The sequence below is a fragment of the Cryptomeria japonica genome, chromosome 1 (genome assembly GCF_030272615.1).
Source record: "Cryptomeria japonica chromosome 1, Sugi_1.0, whole genome shotgun sequence".
Lineage (NCBI taxonomy): Eukaryota > Viridiplantae > Streptophyta > Pinopsida > Cupressales > Cupressaceae > Cryptomeria > Cryptomeria japonica.
In genome coordinates, this window is record NC_081405.1 from 59,934,889 (window position 1) to 59,949,654 (window position 14,766).

General features: G+C 36.0%; 1 protein-coding gene across 3 annotated transcripts in view; it reads left to right on the forward strand.

Annotated features, from left to right (window-relative positions):
- The window catches only part of LOC131063221 (uncharacterized), a 51,673-nt gene extending 37,954 nt beyond the window's left edge, over positions 1–13,719 (forward strand). For all 3 annotated transcript variants that reach the window (XM_057997014.2, XM_059222055.1, XM_057997015.2), the window contains 2 exons: positions 12,650–12,754; positions 13,017–13,719. In XM_057997014.2, coding sequence (XP_057852997.1) covers positions 12,650–12,754; positions 13,017–13,240 — 329 coding nt within the window. In that variant the 3' untranslated portion in view covers positions 13,241–13,719. The remainder of the gene's footprint in view (positions 1–12,649; positions 12,755–13,016) is intronic.
- Positions 13,720–14,766: the final 1,047 nt, after the last annotated feature.

Consider the following 14,766-nt stretch of genomic DNA (forward strand, 5'->3'; position numbering starts at 1 on the left):
GTTCTATATAGTCTTTGAAGTGCAGCCTGATATTTTTATTGTTTCTCTTTGAAATACAACCTTCATCCATTTCTCATCCATGCTATCCCAAATTGATCTAATCTATGTATATACAGCCATAAAAATTGTGTGCCCTAACGCAAATAGAGTTTCATGACAGAAATCCCTGCGAGACTGAGTGGAGAGGCAGTTAACTGGGCATGGCCTTTTCATTGTAAAATTTAGAAATAAAAACTGTCATTGTTCCCCCATGCATAGTGATCATTTGTGTATTCCATTTTGACAACTGCAGTTAGTCCATGCATTCCTCACCATAGGCTTTGGAGAGGAATTTGTTAAGCTATATTTTAATAATATTCACCCTTAAAAAACATAACTTCAAGTTTTGATATTAGGTAAGGCTCAATCAAAATATGAAATTATTAGTCATTTTTAATTAAAAATGAAGACACCCTTAAGCCTTACCATGGAACACTTAATACTTAAGGGTCTACAGACAAAACTTACGATGGTCTACAAACAAAATGATATTAATACTATAATATCCATTGATGCTTAGTAATTGAAGCAATCGTTGCCAAATAGCAAATCTATCAGAAATTGTCAATCTTACTAGAAATGATATAAGATTTCCACAATACATAAAATTTTAGCAATCTGCAGTTTCTGGAATAGACTGCACAAATTTTTTGATCAAAAAATCGGCATAGTCTATTCCAGAAACTGCAGCTTGCTAAAATCTTATAAGAATTCAATTGCTTAAATCAATCTTCTTTCCTTTTTCATATAAAGAAATAAATGCCAGGGGAAAGTGGTCATTTCACATGGCTACCTGCATATCCTCTAAACAAAGTAAAAACTTCTTGAAGCTTCTGAAGAGACCCTTTGGCACCTTTGGATTATCTCAAAATGAATCACTATAAAACATTGCTGGATTGAGATAGTATGCAACAAAATGGAAGAAGCAATGCATTTTCTGGTCCCATCTGTCACCAGTGATATATTGGTATGTAGTATGTACTTCTCTCAGTCATTCTCCATTTTTCCTTGATAGTCTCTATGGACCTATGCATGGCCTCATACAAAGCCTATGAGGGATTTTCCCTCATTGATCAGTAACAAAACTTTGGCTAGCTACTCTGAAATCTGCACAATTTGTTGTGCATTTGCCTAAAAAATCTCATCAAAACATAGTCTGGAACAATCCTACAATCCAAATGATCAACAAAACTAGACCCAACCCTCTCACATAAAATGAACAATAGTTTTAAGTTCATCTTCAACAGACAAATAGTTTGCAACGTAAGGAAATGGGTAGCAAATCTCACCATTCCTAATCATGGGCTTTACTTTCCAATTTTGAAAGTGTGCAAGTGCTGAACACTTCATGTGGTTGTAGATAAATTTGTGACGATGCAGGCCCTCACCAATACTAATTTAAACCATGGAAGTTTGCCAATGCCTTTTAGTAAATCAAGATAGTGTGCCACACACGAACTCCAAAAACAGTGGGATACTTCTCCATCAAAAGTCTCCTCGTAGCAGGACAACCAACAACATTATTGGTAATAACATATATTAGGGCCCTACCTCAATGATCACCTCATCAAATAGAATAAAAATGCTTGCTCTACTTTCATCCTAACCAACACATATATGGATTTGAATAACACTATGCCAAGTTTGGATGCCACAAGGGAATTGGTGAGTACAGTTTCATAGTTTTTCACCCATCTACCATGATAGTGCAACCATTTCTTTGCTCAATCCTTGTGATGTTTGGCTAGGACATCACTCACATCCTATAATGCATCCCCAAACATGTTTGCCCTCAAAGTCTTATATGAGTGGGATTTGAACCTAATACTTGGAACTGCACTTGCATCCACCATAGGTTGTTAGTATGGAGACTTGAAAACATTGAAAGACAAGCTAGGATTGTTAAAAAAATTATTGGTGGCTTTTTTTGGCATGATTATGAACAATATTCTTGCACTTTATACTCTCTAAAGTTGGTTGTGCTCCTTGTGTAGTATGTGGTGCAAAGAAGACACTAATGTTTCCATCTGTTGTATTGGGTAACTATGATGTACAAGTAGTTGTACACTACGTTACTTGGGGACGTGTCCCCAGTTTTTTTTTTTCAGGCATCCTTGTCCCAAGGACGTCCTGGGGACAGGGGACTCCTAGGGGATGTCCCGATGAATTCTGCATATTGACAGTGAATTTTGACAATGAATTCTATAAGCAATTTGACTGACTCTCAATTTAACACAAATTTGGCATAAGAACTCTCCTAGTTCTTGTATGTTAAGGTTCTATAATGTATATGTGCATGCTTTATCCATGTTTTCGTATGAATATTTTAAATTTCCTTATATATTTTAATTTTCCCCATTTTTATATAGCTGTCCCCTTTGTCATCCCCTAGCCATCCCCAAAATTGGCCAAAAAATCATTGTCCCGGAAACGTGTACCCTCATCCCCTGTTGTCCCCGTCCCAAAAACTGGGGGTAACATAGGTTGTACATGAATTTAGTATATGATACTATAAAGGCTCAATCTTGTTTGAAGAATGAAATTTGGCCTTAGAAGATCTTGATCTAACTATTATCTTTGCCTAGGACAACGCCTAGCAAGGTTGAGGGATGATGCCTCTTGTGGGGGTTTGGGGGTAGGGCACCTAGCAAGGTCAAGGGGTAGCACCTCAAAAGTATTTGGTGGTAGTGCTCCTTGTGGGGTCCACACAAATTTTCATGGCACATGCCATTGTTGCACTCAATTGATGAAGACTTGGCTAATGCTCCTCTCACTCCTGCTATTGCTTTCACTTTTTCTACCCTACTCTCACTCTTGTAGCCTTTTTACTCTTGCAGCCTTGCTCAATGTTGTTGAACTTATATTGATTTGGAGTGAGGCTGGGATCTTAATTTGTTGCAATTTGTGAGTTTCTAGGGTGTGTGGGGGGTCCATAAAACATTAGGGTTAAGGTTAGTGGCCCAAATGGTAAAAAATGCCTGATTCTTTTAATAAAATGATTTATTTAGTTGTTTGACACAAGATGGTTTGAGAATTTTTGGTGCATTTGAGGGACATTGACAAGTCCCTTGGTTTGAAACTTTGAGGGATGTCTTGGCATATACTTGGAACTCCCAAAATAGGGGACATCTAGAAACATCCTTCCTTGTGGGAGATGTCATGGAAATGCCCTCTGACTGGCAGTGGTGATGGTGGAACATTGGGGGGATGTTTCCTCAAAGTCTTTGCATCTCGTGTACTTTGCTGTCTTATAAATGGTTGGATTTTTGGGTGGGGGGTGGGCACATTCTCATGGAACACTGAAAATGGAATTGAGTTGGGATAGTATATATTGAAAATTTTAAAAATCTGTAACCTTAATTGTAAACCCTAAAATGGTTAGGTTAGTAGTTATATTCTAGAATAATTAAATCCGTAAACCCTAAAATAATTGAAATTGCATGCAAAGTCCGAAGTTGCTGAAGACCTTGGTTGATTGACTTTGATCCATTGTGATGTTGCTTAGTCAAACTTTCAAATTGCCTCTGAATTTGCTATCAAAAAATTGAATCTTGTTTGTAAAAATGAGGGTCAAACTGAAAAAAAGAAGAGAAAAACACATTTTGAGGGTTCTACGTGCAGTGATTGTTGAAGATTGGCAGCATCGGTCATCACTTCCAACGTAAGGAAGACAAATATGTAAGTGGCCTAATTGACTAAGAGGGAGTGTTGATGCTATGATCGGATTCCTTCAGGCCGACATAGACAACATAAAGGTTGTGATAATATTGTGATAATATAATTAATTATATTTATTGTGATAATATTATTATATGATAATATAATTATATTATAATTATTATATTATTATGTGATAATATAAAATATTATAAAAATATATTGTATTATTATTATATTATATAATAATATAATAATTATTATATTGTTATTAATAATATAATTATTGGAGACCAACTTGAAAGAATGGTGACCCTTGGTGAAGGGGCACCACCGATAGGTATAAAGGAAGAATAAATCTTCCTCTCTAAATGCATTGATAAAAGAAATAATATACTCAAAATTTGTATACCTCAACTTAACATGGTATCAGAGCGGGTTCCTTCTATATAGCCTAACCGCTTGAAGGTAGATTCTGTGCTTTTGAGGGAGTTCAATCAACAGATTGCAGATGTCCAAACAGCTATGCGTGCGATTTGAGTCTTTCTAAATGGAAGAAGTTTTACATTCTCTGATTCAAACGAATGTAAAAATCAGGCCTGTTCACAAGTTCATACACAAGCCTGGGCGACCTACAAGCTGGTAGGACAGAACTCTGGCCAGACTTCTAGCTTATCCTTACCCTGGATCTGCTAGTATCTCAGACCCAGCAAGTGACGCAACTCAGTAGCAGATCAGGTCGGGATGAATTTAGCAGTGGAGTGGAGTTCGCATAAAGAATGAAGACAAGGGGCACGCGATTAAAGATATTGCTTGTGCCTGTAAACGCAAGCACATCGCCAAACATAAGACCAATTTGGGGGTCCCCTGTGGACCTCAAGATAACATGTGCATTGCCGTGACGTTTTGGTTAGTGGCTGTAGCTGTGTAAAGTTTCAGGTTTAAAGCAGAATAAAACTTTTTGTGAAGATTCATGTGAACATGATGGCAACCAACTGTGTAATCGCTGTCCTTGGGTCGTGAAGTTATACAATCAAAATCAAGCAACAGAGAGAACTCCAAGGACTCTTGAAGCATTGAGCTGTTTTAGAGTTTGCACACCGCAACCGGATACAGTCTTTACCTTGAGGAATTTAGACGAGGGTTGGAAGTGCTTGTTCGGGATCATTTCGATACCTGCATGACTCTTGCATCCTGCAGCTCTGCCCATGGTGGTGGAATTAATGGGCGACGGGATCGCATTAACCGCTTTCATGAGGACCATGATGATGATGGAGAGAAGGAAGGTGATCAGCTTTTGCGCAGAAGGCAGCATTCTCATCATCTGCGGCTGTTTAAAAGACAAAGCAAACAAATCCTCGGGAAAATTCCGCACGTTGCATGTTTGGCCTGAACGTTTCAATTTCTATTTGATTGATTTGAATTTTCAAAGCACAGTACACATTGAATATATCTCCAATTCGCTTCTTTCAAAATTAGAGAGAATAGATTTGAATTTCAATGTCTACGGTTCTGATGAAACATCTAAGGAGGTTTCGGAATGCTCAGAGTATGTCCCTGATACAGATTTAGATGTCCTGGTCGTATCCTCCAGCGATGATAGTGATGATGATGAATATCAAAGTGGTGAAAGTGATGGTGAATATCAAAGCGATGAAAGTGACAGAGAGACAAAGGAGGAATCAATTGAAAAGGAGGGAAACGGGAATGCCGAAACAAAGGAAGACCGATGAGTAAAGTATATTAATAAGCATATGATTATGGTATGAAGACATATTGGTCAAGTTGACAAGGAGAATCAATTATCATTTTCCAAACATATTATCTGTATGTTTGTTCTCTTATATGCCCAGTTTGGATCATGAAGAAAGGAATGTTTTCACACAGTGATTCTAACCCAGTCATGACTATATTGTCAGTCACCACTTGATCATTCACATCTCCATTGTCATCGAGGTAGCCACTAAGAGAAGGAAGAGATTAATGTCTTGCCCTTAAATATATTTTCTCATTATGACTGAAAAATATTAAAGACACAAATGTGTGTGTGCATTAAAACATATAATTAATATTTAAGGAATAGCGACAAGATTACAAACAGCGGTCTTGAAAACATGGTATCAGAGCCAGGTCCAGGCTAGGAGCCCCAAGCACACGAGAGGTGTGGCTTAAGGGGGGGTGTTGGTGTTGGAAATAAGCCACACCCGGACCGACGATGGACTGGTCCAAGAGGGGCCAGTAGCTCAGTGGTAGAGCACTCCAGCAGCGTATGGAAGGTCCTAGGTTCGAGTCAACGACTTCATAAGACAAGGGTGGTGGATTAGTGTAAGCAAGACAACGACTTCATAAAAAACTAACACAAACAAGCCTTAACGAATGAAGGGGTGTGATTAATGTCCATTTAAACATTATTAAGTAAACAAATGGAAGGTGGATTCTCTATAATGTGGCAATTAGTAAATAAAGTGTATCTTATTTTTATTAAGAAAGGTGTGATTATAAATAATTATTGTTTATTTAGAGTCACAATTGATGGATGAAAAGATACAACCTTTATTTGAAAGGTTATGGGAGAGTTTTATAAAGGAATTAAAATCATTGTTGAAAGTGTGTCGTGAGTGTGTGTGCATACATGTTAATACATTGTGAGAGCACACCAAAGGTTTTTTATGTAGAAGGATTATCAAAGCAGAGTTATGAGAGGAGAATAAGAAGGAATTAGTGCAGATTCCAGAGGAGATTATTGTGCTTATTTTGTGACAGTTTTGAGGAAGATACTATGGCAAATATGTGATCAGACTGGACGGACCAAGAAGCATAAGTGATTGGAATTGTTCCAGTTATATTGTATCCTTGTTCGTTGGAATTGAGTTTTCTTTATTGTGATGATATTGGAGTTGAAGAGCCATCCTAAACACATCGTGTGGGAGCTTATTCATTCTTTCGTGGACTATGGTTGCCGTGAGTAGTTAGTAAGTGGCCATCTCTGCAATTGGGGAAACTCTAGTTTTCCAATGGCATGTGCTCTATCTATCTTGGTGAGACTCCTTGTTGAACGATGTTCATTTGCTAAGTCGAGATTCATTCCTATGTGCCATGAGTTCTCCTTGTGATGAGGCATTTGGTTGGAGTTGGTCATCTGTTTTATATCTATTGCGAGTTTCACATTGGACGACAACACTTAACACTTCTGGTAAAGCAGTGTATGCTTCCGTGACAGAGGGAGCAGCTAGAGGATCTTCTTCAGTTGCCTTCTGAGGTTCTTGGTCATTTTGGTTCAGAGGGAGTGGACCATGTCGAGATGGTTTCTCTAGTGATCAGGAAATTATAGCATTCAGAAGACTTTGGTTCATGGGATAAAGTTTCATGATACTTGGTGAGCTTGGAGTGATGCAGACTCCAACTGTGCATTTCATGATAGATCAAAACATTTGGAGATCAAGTATCACAATGTTAGAGACATGGTGAAAAGGAATGCTATTCAGTTGAGATACATTAGTGCTTGATGAGCCCCCGTGAACATTATTGTGAGGTGACAATCTATCAATAGTGAACACTTGTACATCTGATCATTATCATAAGGTGATGATCTTACGATATTGATTGATCATACCATTATGATGGATATCATGCGACGTGATATCTATGGATATGTCATAATGGTTTATATCTCTAATAGTAATATCTATGGATATGCCATAATGGTGGATATCATGAGACTTGATATCCATGGATAAGCCATAATGGTGGATATCATGAGACGTGATACCCATGGATAAGCCATAATGGTGGATATTACATAAAGAGATATTCATGGTGGATTTCATGTGACGTGAAATCTGTGGACATGCCATATAGTAATATCTTTAGATATGCCATAATGGTGGATATCATGTGAAGTGATATTTATGGATAAGCCATAATGGTGGATATTACTTGAGGAAATCTCTATGGTGGATGTCATGTGAGGTGATATCCGTGGATATGCCATAATACTTAATATCACACTGAGATGATATTTTTCTCTTCCACATATGTATGTAGCCATTGTGGTCAAACATCACAGTGAGGTGATGTGATATCACAATGAGGTGATAAGCTTCCTGCTTGCTCATGAGTATAGTCATTGTGTTGGTCATCTCAATGAGGTGATATGTCTTGTTCAGTTGGAAGTATCCTCCCTAGCTGAGAGGGAGTGTTGAAGATTGGCAGTGTCGGTCATCACTTCCAACGTAAGGAAGACAAATATGTAAGTGGCCTAATCGGCCTAATCGACTAAGAGGGAGTGTTGATGCTATGGTCGGATTCCTTCAAGCCGACATAGACAACATAAAGGTTGTGATAATATTGTGATAATATAATTATATTATATTGTGATAATATAATATAATTATATTTATTGTGATGATATTATTATATGATAATATAATTATATTATAATTAATATATTATTATGAGATAATATAATTATATTATTATGTGATAATATAAAATATTATAAAAATATATTGTATAATTATTATATTATATAATAATGTAATAATTATTATATTGTTATTAATAATATAATTATTGGAGACCAACTTGAAAGAATGGTGACCCTTGGTGAAGGGGCACCACCGATAGGTATAAAGGAAGAATAAATCTTCCTCTCTAAATGCATTGATAAAAGAAATGATATACTCAGAATTTGTATACCTCAACTTAACAGTGATTTATGCATGATTAAATTTTGTCTTAAAAAATGTGCCTGAATTTGTTAAACAAATGCAGATCCAAGCTAACTTGGATTGTCATACTCTGTGAGCACTGATTTATTGTGATTTTTGCTTAAGTGGTTTGTACAATTTTTTAAGGGGTCAGCTGGAACAAGCATATAAATCAATCACTAGAAGTCTATTAAATGAGTAGCCGTATGAAGTACTTTTACAATTACAAAATATGAAGGATGGCTTGGTAGTTACAAGAGTGATTGCTTGCCTTCCATGGGTTCATATTCATTATTCACTTGTAGAACAAATGTGTTGAATTGAGCTTACATTGTTGAAGTTGTGATTTATTGGATACAATTGCTTAGTATTTGTGATTGACCATTTGTGTTGGAGCTGATGATAAAGCTAGTGGTGAAGGCAACTTTTATTTTGGATGCTATTGTGATAGTGTGAAATGATCAAAGTTCTAAATCCTTAGGGATCAATTTTCCCTCCTTGACAAGCAATAGTCGTCATTATGACAAGTTGTGAGAGGTGTGTACAGAATTCTGCAATTTCCCTTTATGAGGCACTTGGACAATATTGGCGACCTAGTAAAACAGAATTTTGTGATTTCTTGTGCATTTGATTTGTATGTTAGTGACTTGATTTGCTTCTGTTTGTAAACTGCAACTGGGATTGATTTCAATTGGTTGTAGTTCTGCTGCATCTGGAGTGCCCAACAAAGCTGGAAATTAATGGTGCAAGAGTTATGCATTGAAAACTAGATGTAGATGACCACAAGCTAGAAGAATAATCTCAAAGTCATAATCTCCAACTTTTATAGTGATAGTGTATGGACCTGATCAAAGAGGCAAAATCTTGTGGTAAGGTTGTGCATGTCTTTCCTTCTTAAAATGGATCCTTATCCAGTCAGAACCTTTAAACTAGTATACACCTGATGCTGATCATTGCACTGCTTGTACTTTGCATGGGCCTTTTGAAAGACTTTTTGTACTTGTTGAATGTGTTTAAATATGTTAAATAAATTTAGTAGCCTTTTCAAATTTCAAGCTGAGGGAAATGTTGCTGGGATGGCATCATAAGATAAGCCAGACCAATGGGTGCTAATGGCTGAAAGTCTTAACATACCTCAAAAGGTTAGTGCAAGGTATTGCATTGCCCTATTGTAGCTACGTTGAATGAAGAATGGGCTTTCATCCCAGGTGCACCATCTTCTAGCGGTTGCAAACTTTGAGGAGGTGTGCAATCATCTTGTTCATTACTCCTATTTTCCATGAATGTGAGGATTGAATTTAGCATACTTACTGAACTTTTGTCCAGCATTGACCAAAGTTCTATCCAGTTTCTAGAAATTAATTAAGAATTTGGTATCTCACTAGATATGAAGTTGGAAGATAATTGGAACTGAAGCTATTCATTCATAAAGAACATCAAGTTGTTTCTTCAACTTAAGTAACCTTTTTGCATGGTACAAGAATTACTATATTTGAATGTTTATCCACTATAGAAAACAATCATTGCCATGCTTGGTAGTAGGTAATTTTTGAGAGAAAATTAATGGAAATTTGTTTCCTAGGGTCTGTTTGGTACCATGAAAGGAGTGTACATTCCTTGCTTCTCCCAGGGTGTGTTTGGTACCAACAAGGGTGTCTACATTCGTTGCTTCTTGCTAGCAAACCTAGCTATAGCACATGTAGTACAGGACTTGATGGACAATCTCAATGATAAATAACATAAACGAGATGAGCTATTACAGAGAAGGGTAGTCAAATGCCTAAAATGTTTACCATACATGGGAGAACCATCACAGATATTGTAGTCTTTGATCTTCCTTGTGTCAATGTTAAGAGCAGGTATTTCTGGAACTGCCTGGGTTATCATTAATGTCAAAAAACTAAGCAATCACCAATAAAGAAATCGATAAAAGAATCCTTTAAGGTGTAAGAGAAGATGCTAATAACAGCCAAGTATAGAGGTATACTAGAGGAAGAAAAGCTAGTGATATTATGTTGGTAATGGTTTCTGGACGAGGTGCCCTGGTTTTGTAACATTGTCTGAAAGGTGCTTGGCATGCCTGTGTTGAATCTTGTGGTTCTTTGGTCAGGGTCACAGAAAATCATAAATAAGGCATTCCCTTAGTCTTCAAATGAAATGTTTACCTGTTTGTATCTTTTGAAATGAGGATAATCAACGAGACTTGTCCTCTCAAGGGACACTATGGTCTTCCTTCACTCATTGTTGGCATGAATAGACTTTGAGCTTTCATGTAAGTGGTGTTTTCACAGTATATCATTTACTTTGAGCTGGCCAAACAGGAATCTGGGACCATGTGCACAATGTCATTATAGCCTATATGAATGTTGGATGTCAGCTTTTTGTAACAGTTTTTCCGTGCAAAGCTAGCTTTGGGCTGAGTTGTGGAAGGACAAAGCCATGTATTTTTAAATGAACTATCAATAAATATATCTAATCATCTCGTTAAGTTCTCTTTGAGAAAGGAGGTACAGAGGAGCATCAACAGAATATTTATAGGGGGAGAGACAATCAAGAAAAGTATTTCTGCTTATTGCTGCCTTTGTTTCTCAAACAAATTGCCACTTTCCAAAAACTAATCACTGCTCATTACTAATCACCACTTCTTATTATTAATCGCTGCTAATCACTTAGTAATTATCTCCACCACCTTGGTCACACATTGATGCAGTCTTCGATATTACATTCTGCCGTTAGAATTGCTGTCTTTGATATCAACTAATGCGTAGAAATTTAGTGCCTTAATCAGCAAAGTATTCTTTATATGAGTCTTCCTTAATTTCTATGTACGAGTCTTCAACATGATCGGTGTACGAGTGTATGAGTCTTCAAATATATCCTTTAACTTGTCTTGCATAAATCGCTGTCTTATTGTGTGGTTGACTGTAGTTGCTGCTTTGTAGAACCAAATCGTTGCCTTCCTTAAAATGTTTGCAGCCTTACTATATTGCATTGATAATTTACTTGGAAGAGGGCAGCCACTTATTTAAGTGCTATCATAATACAAAGTGGGACAATTTGTATTTTAAGGATCAGCTACTATTTGTTAATTCTTTCTCTTTTCAAATTTGCCTTGGTTAGGGTAAAGACTACCCTTCATTAAAGTGTGAATTAATGATATTGCCATATTCTTGTTGTTCAATCTTCAATGACCATTTTAGATATTTAATCATGTTTGCAAGGTATGTATGTCTTTCTTTTCCTTTGGATCATTAATGATTATTACATCCTATGCAAGATACAATTTCTTGAATATGATCAATGTTGTTCATATCTTGTTCCAATTGTATCAGCCTTATCTATAAAGACAATACAATGAGCTTCTTGAGGTACCAACAAAACTGTTTTGTCTTATTAACTAATCGCTACACATTGACATCAATGACAACATTTCCAACATAGTTAACGGAAATTAGTGCCCAATATTTGAGCCTGTGAGTTGAAGATGGTATCTTGAAAAGTAAACAAAAGTTGTCTCTTATGTATTGCCATTTAAGCATGACAATTTGGGTCTTGAAATGTTTTTTTCTTTCAGGAGTTGAAGCTCAGAGGGGGTTTCCATAATGATGTGAAAAAACAACAACAATATTAGTTTATTAGTTGGAGATCATAAAAATGACTTTTGGCTACCCATGAATTTGCCACTTAGCCTGGCTAGTCATCTAAAGAACTATATCAACTTAAAAAAGTGTGAAGATCAAAAAGAGGGAGAAACTCATCATCCATATGCTCTGTAGATTCCTGTTTGATGAAATAGCAGTGAGAACATTAAAATTACAAGAATCCATGAAATTGTTAGGAAGCCTCTGTATTGTAGGAAGTCTTGAGATAAGGAAACATGAAAGGCATATGAACAATTGTAATGCCACTGTCAAAGGCCATCAAAGTATCTGAAATGGAAGAAAACTTTAATATGTATTATGGACAATATAAGAACTGACAACTATCTAGATTCTATATTATGTTAACGTAAGTGTACTCCATAAACACTCTAGACTAGATGTTTCTAAAAGATATGAAAGAAGCTGGATGGTAGTGAAAAATGCTTGTATAATCATAATTTAATGACACACACCTTCAATATAAGATACCCTGTAATACTTAAAGTGATGCATGTACTATATGTGTGGGTTGTTTCGCATTTAATTTTCACTTGATATGTAATTTTAACAAGTTCATTTACTATTTTGTTATGTCATGGGCAGAGGCTTTTGCTGTGTGTGAAAACTATAACCCTCCAGAAGGATTCAATCCAACCGACTTACATAAGCTCTTGGAAAAAGCTGGAAATCCTTATGATGATGATTCAGGTAGCATCTAGATATGCCATCCTACTTATATTTTTTATATGCTGTTTTTTTGTTTCATTATCTTTAAAACTGTTCGATATGGTTGCTTTCTTTTTAAGAATATTACTTCTGCAAAATCAGCCAAGCAATTTGCTTTAAATTGCATGTTAAGGTGCTAATTTCATTCTTCTTTATATGTGCTTATGAGCAGTAAAATGTTATATGATTATAGGTTGGTTCTGTAGCTATTGTTTTCTTAAATAGTACTTGAATGGTCTTTCAGATTGCTGCAGTGCCTGGCTTGAAGGGCCAAATAAAATTTATATTCCTTTTTTAGCCTGTGGAGATTTAAGTGGATATGATGCTGATCAATCATATCCACTTCCGAAGGTTGATTCTGGTGGAACTTCTTATCAAAGCCTTGAGCCAGTGCAACCACCAATTGCACCACCATATAAAACTGCAATTGAAATGAAAAAATCTTCCAATGGCAGGAAGGATGTTTAAGGACTTTATTTTACCTATTTGATTTGTTTGGTTATTTCCCATTTATTGATTGGTTTCTTTCAATCTTTTATGGAACTAGTCTCTTGGGAATTCCCTGTATTTCTTCTAAGCTAGAGGAAATTATGGACTTTCTATACATTCAGTTGGAACAAAGCTGAGAAAGTAGTATAATATACCATAAGTTATGAGGGAACCGAGGTGCTTGAAGGTCATAAATACCGATTGCAATGTTTAATGCCATAAAACAATAGTTGTGAGTTTCAGAAAATCAAGGAGCTGATATTGATGGTTGATGATACATTGGATGTATAAATATCCTACTGCCAGCTTGCACAGCCAAATCAAGGTTAAACGTGGACATTTTTGGTTGTTTTTTAAACTTATCATGCATTTTTACTGTTTATATATATATAGCTAAACATTGATCAGATGAAATGAACCAGAGAAGACATTGACATTAATTAGATGGCTTACATTTATGTCTTCTGCTTCCTTTTGAGGTTATTGACCTTATAAGTTGTGTGTTATTATTATATAGAGAAGAAGAGAGCCCAAACTGTGATTTATTTTTGTTTCTATTCTAGTTTGCAATTCAATTTTAGACATAACTGATTCAGATTTTATTTTGCTTGGAAGTCTGATGGCACTCATATTCATATACACACACTATTAGTGCGATGTTTGCAACTCTTCAACTGGAATGTAGTGTGAACATAGGGCAAATGCAAGCTAAAAGGAATATTATCATTACACTAGATATTAGCAACTAGATAGTTTTTTGATATCTGATCCTAATATTTGATTCTAGCATATGTTTTTGATGCACTTAAATTATATTTTTCTTAGGAGGTTAGAGCTTATTGATGCAAACATCACTAGCGATAGGGGGGACATTGAGGCTTGCTTATATGTTACTGGTCTTCTGATGCACTTTTTTTCAACCAGAAAGCTTAGGGTTTTAAAAGTGAATGTGTTTTTAACGAGTTTCATATCATGATAGATTTCCCTCTACTCTCGAGGATCACTTTGTCATATGGTTTTTAAATTCATGATTAGTGTATCGTGTCATTTTCATTTTAAAGAATTCTTTAACTACTAAAATTGGGTATGTAGACAATGTTGTAGCTTCACATATCTTCTTAAAGATTGCTACCTTCTTGTAATTTACTCTTATATTCATTCAAGTTTTTGTATGATGTGTTCATTGGGTTCATTTCTTTTACTTAAATACTTTCATTTCATTACACTTTTATGTTTGTGCAATTTTGTTGCTTTTCCATTAGATGCCAAATTAAATCCAAATCTAGATAACAAATTGTTGAGAAAAAATGTTCCCTTGTGTTAAAAGCTGGTGTCTTTGAATAGATACTTGGAAATTGTCATCTTTCGCATTTTCATGCCTTTCAAGTTTTTATCCTCTCTTGAACAAAGACTTCCAAATGCTAAGCTGTGTGATCAAGTGGGATGACTCCAAGGTTCTCGAACGTCAGGTCTTGACATGCTCTTGGATAGACTCAGTTGTGTAT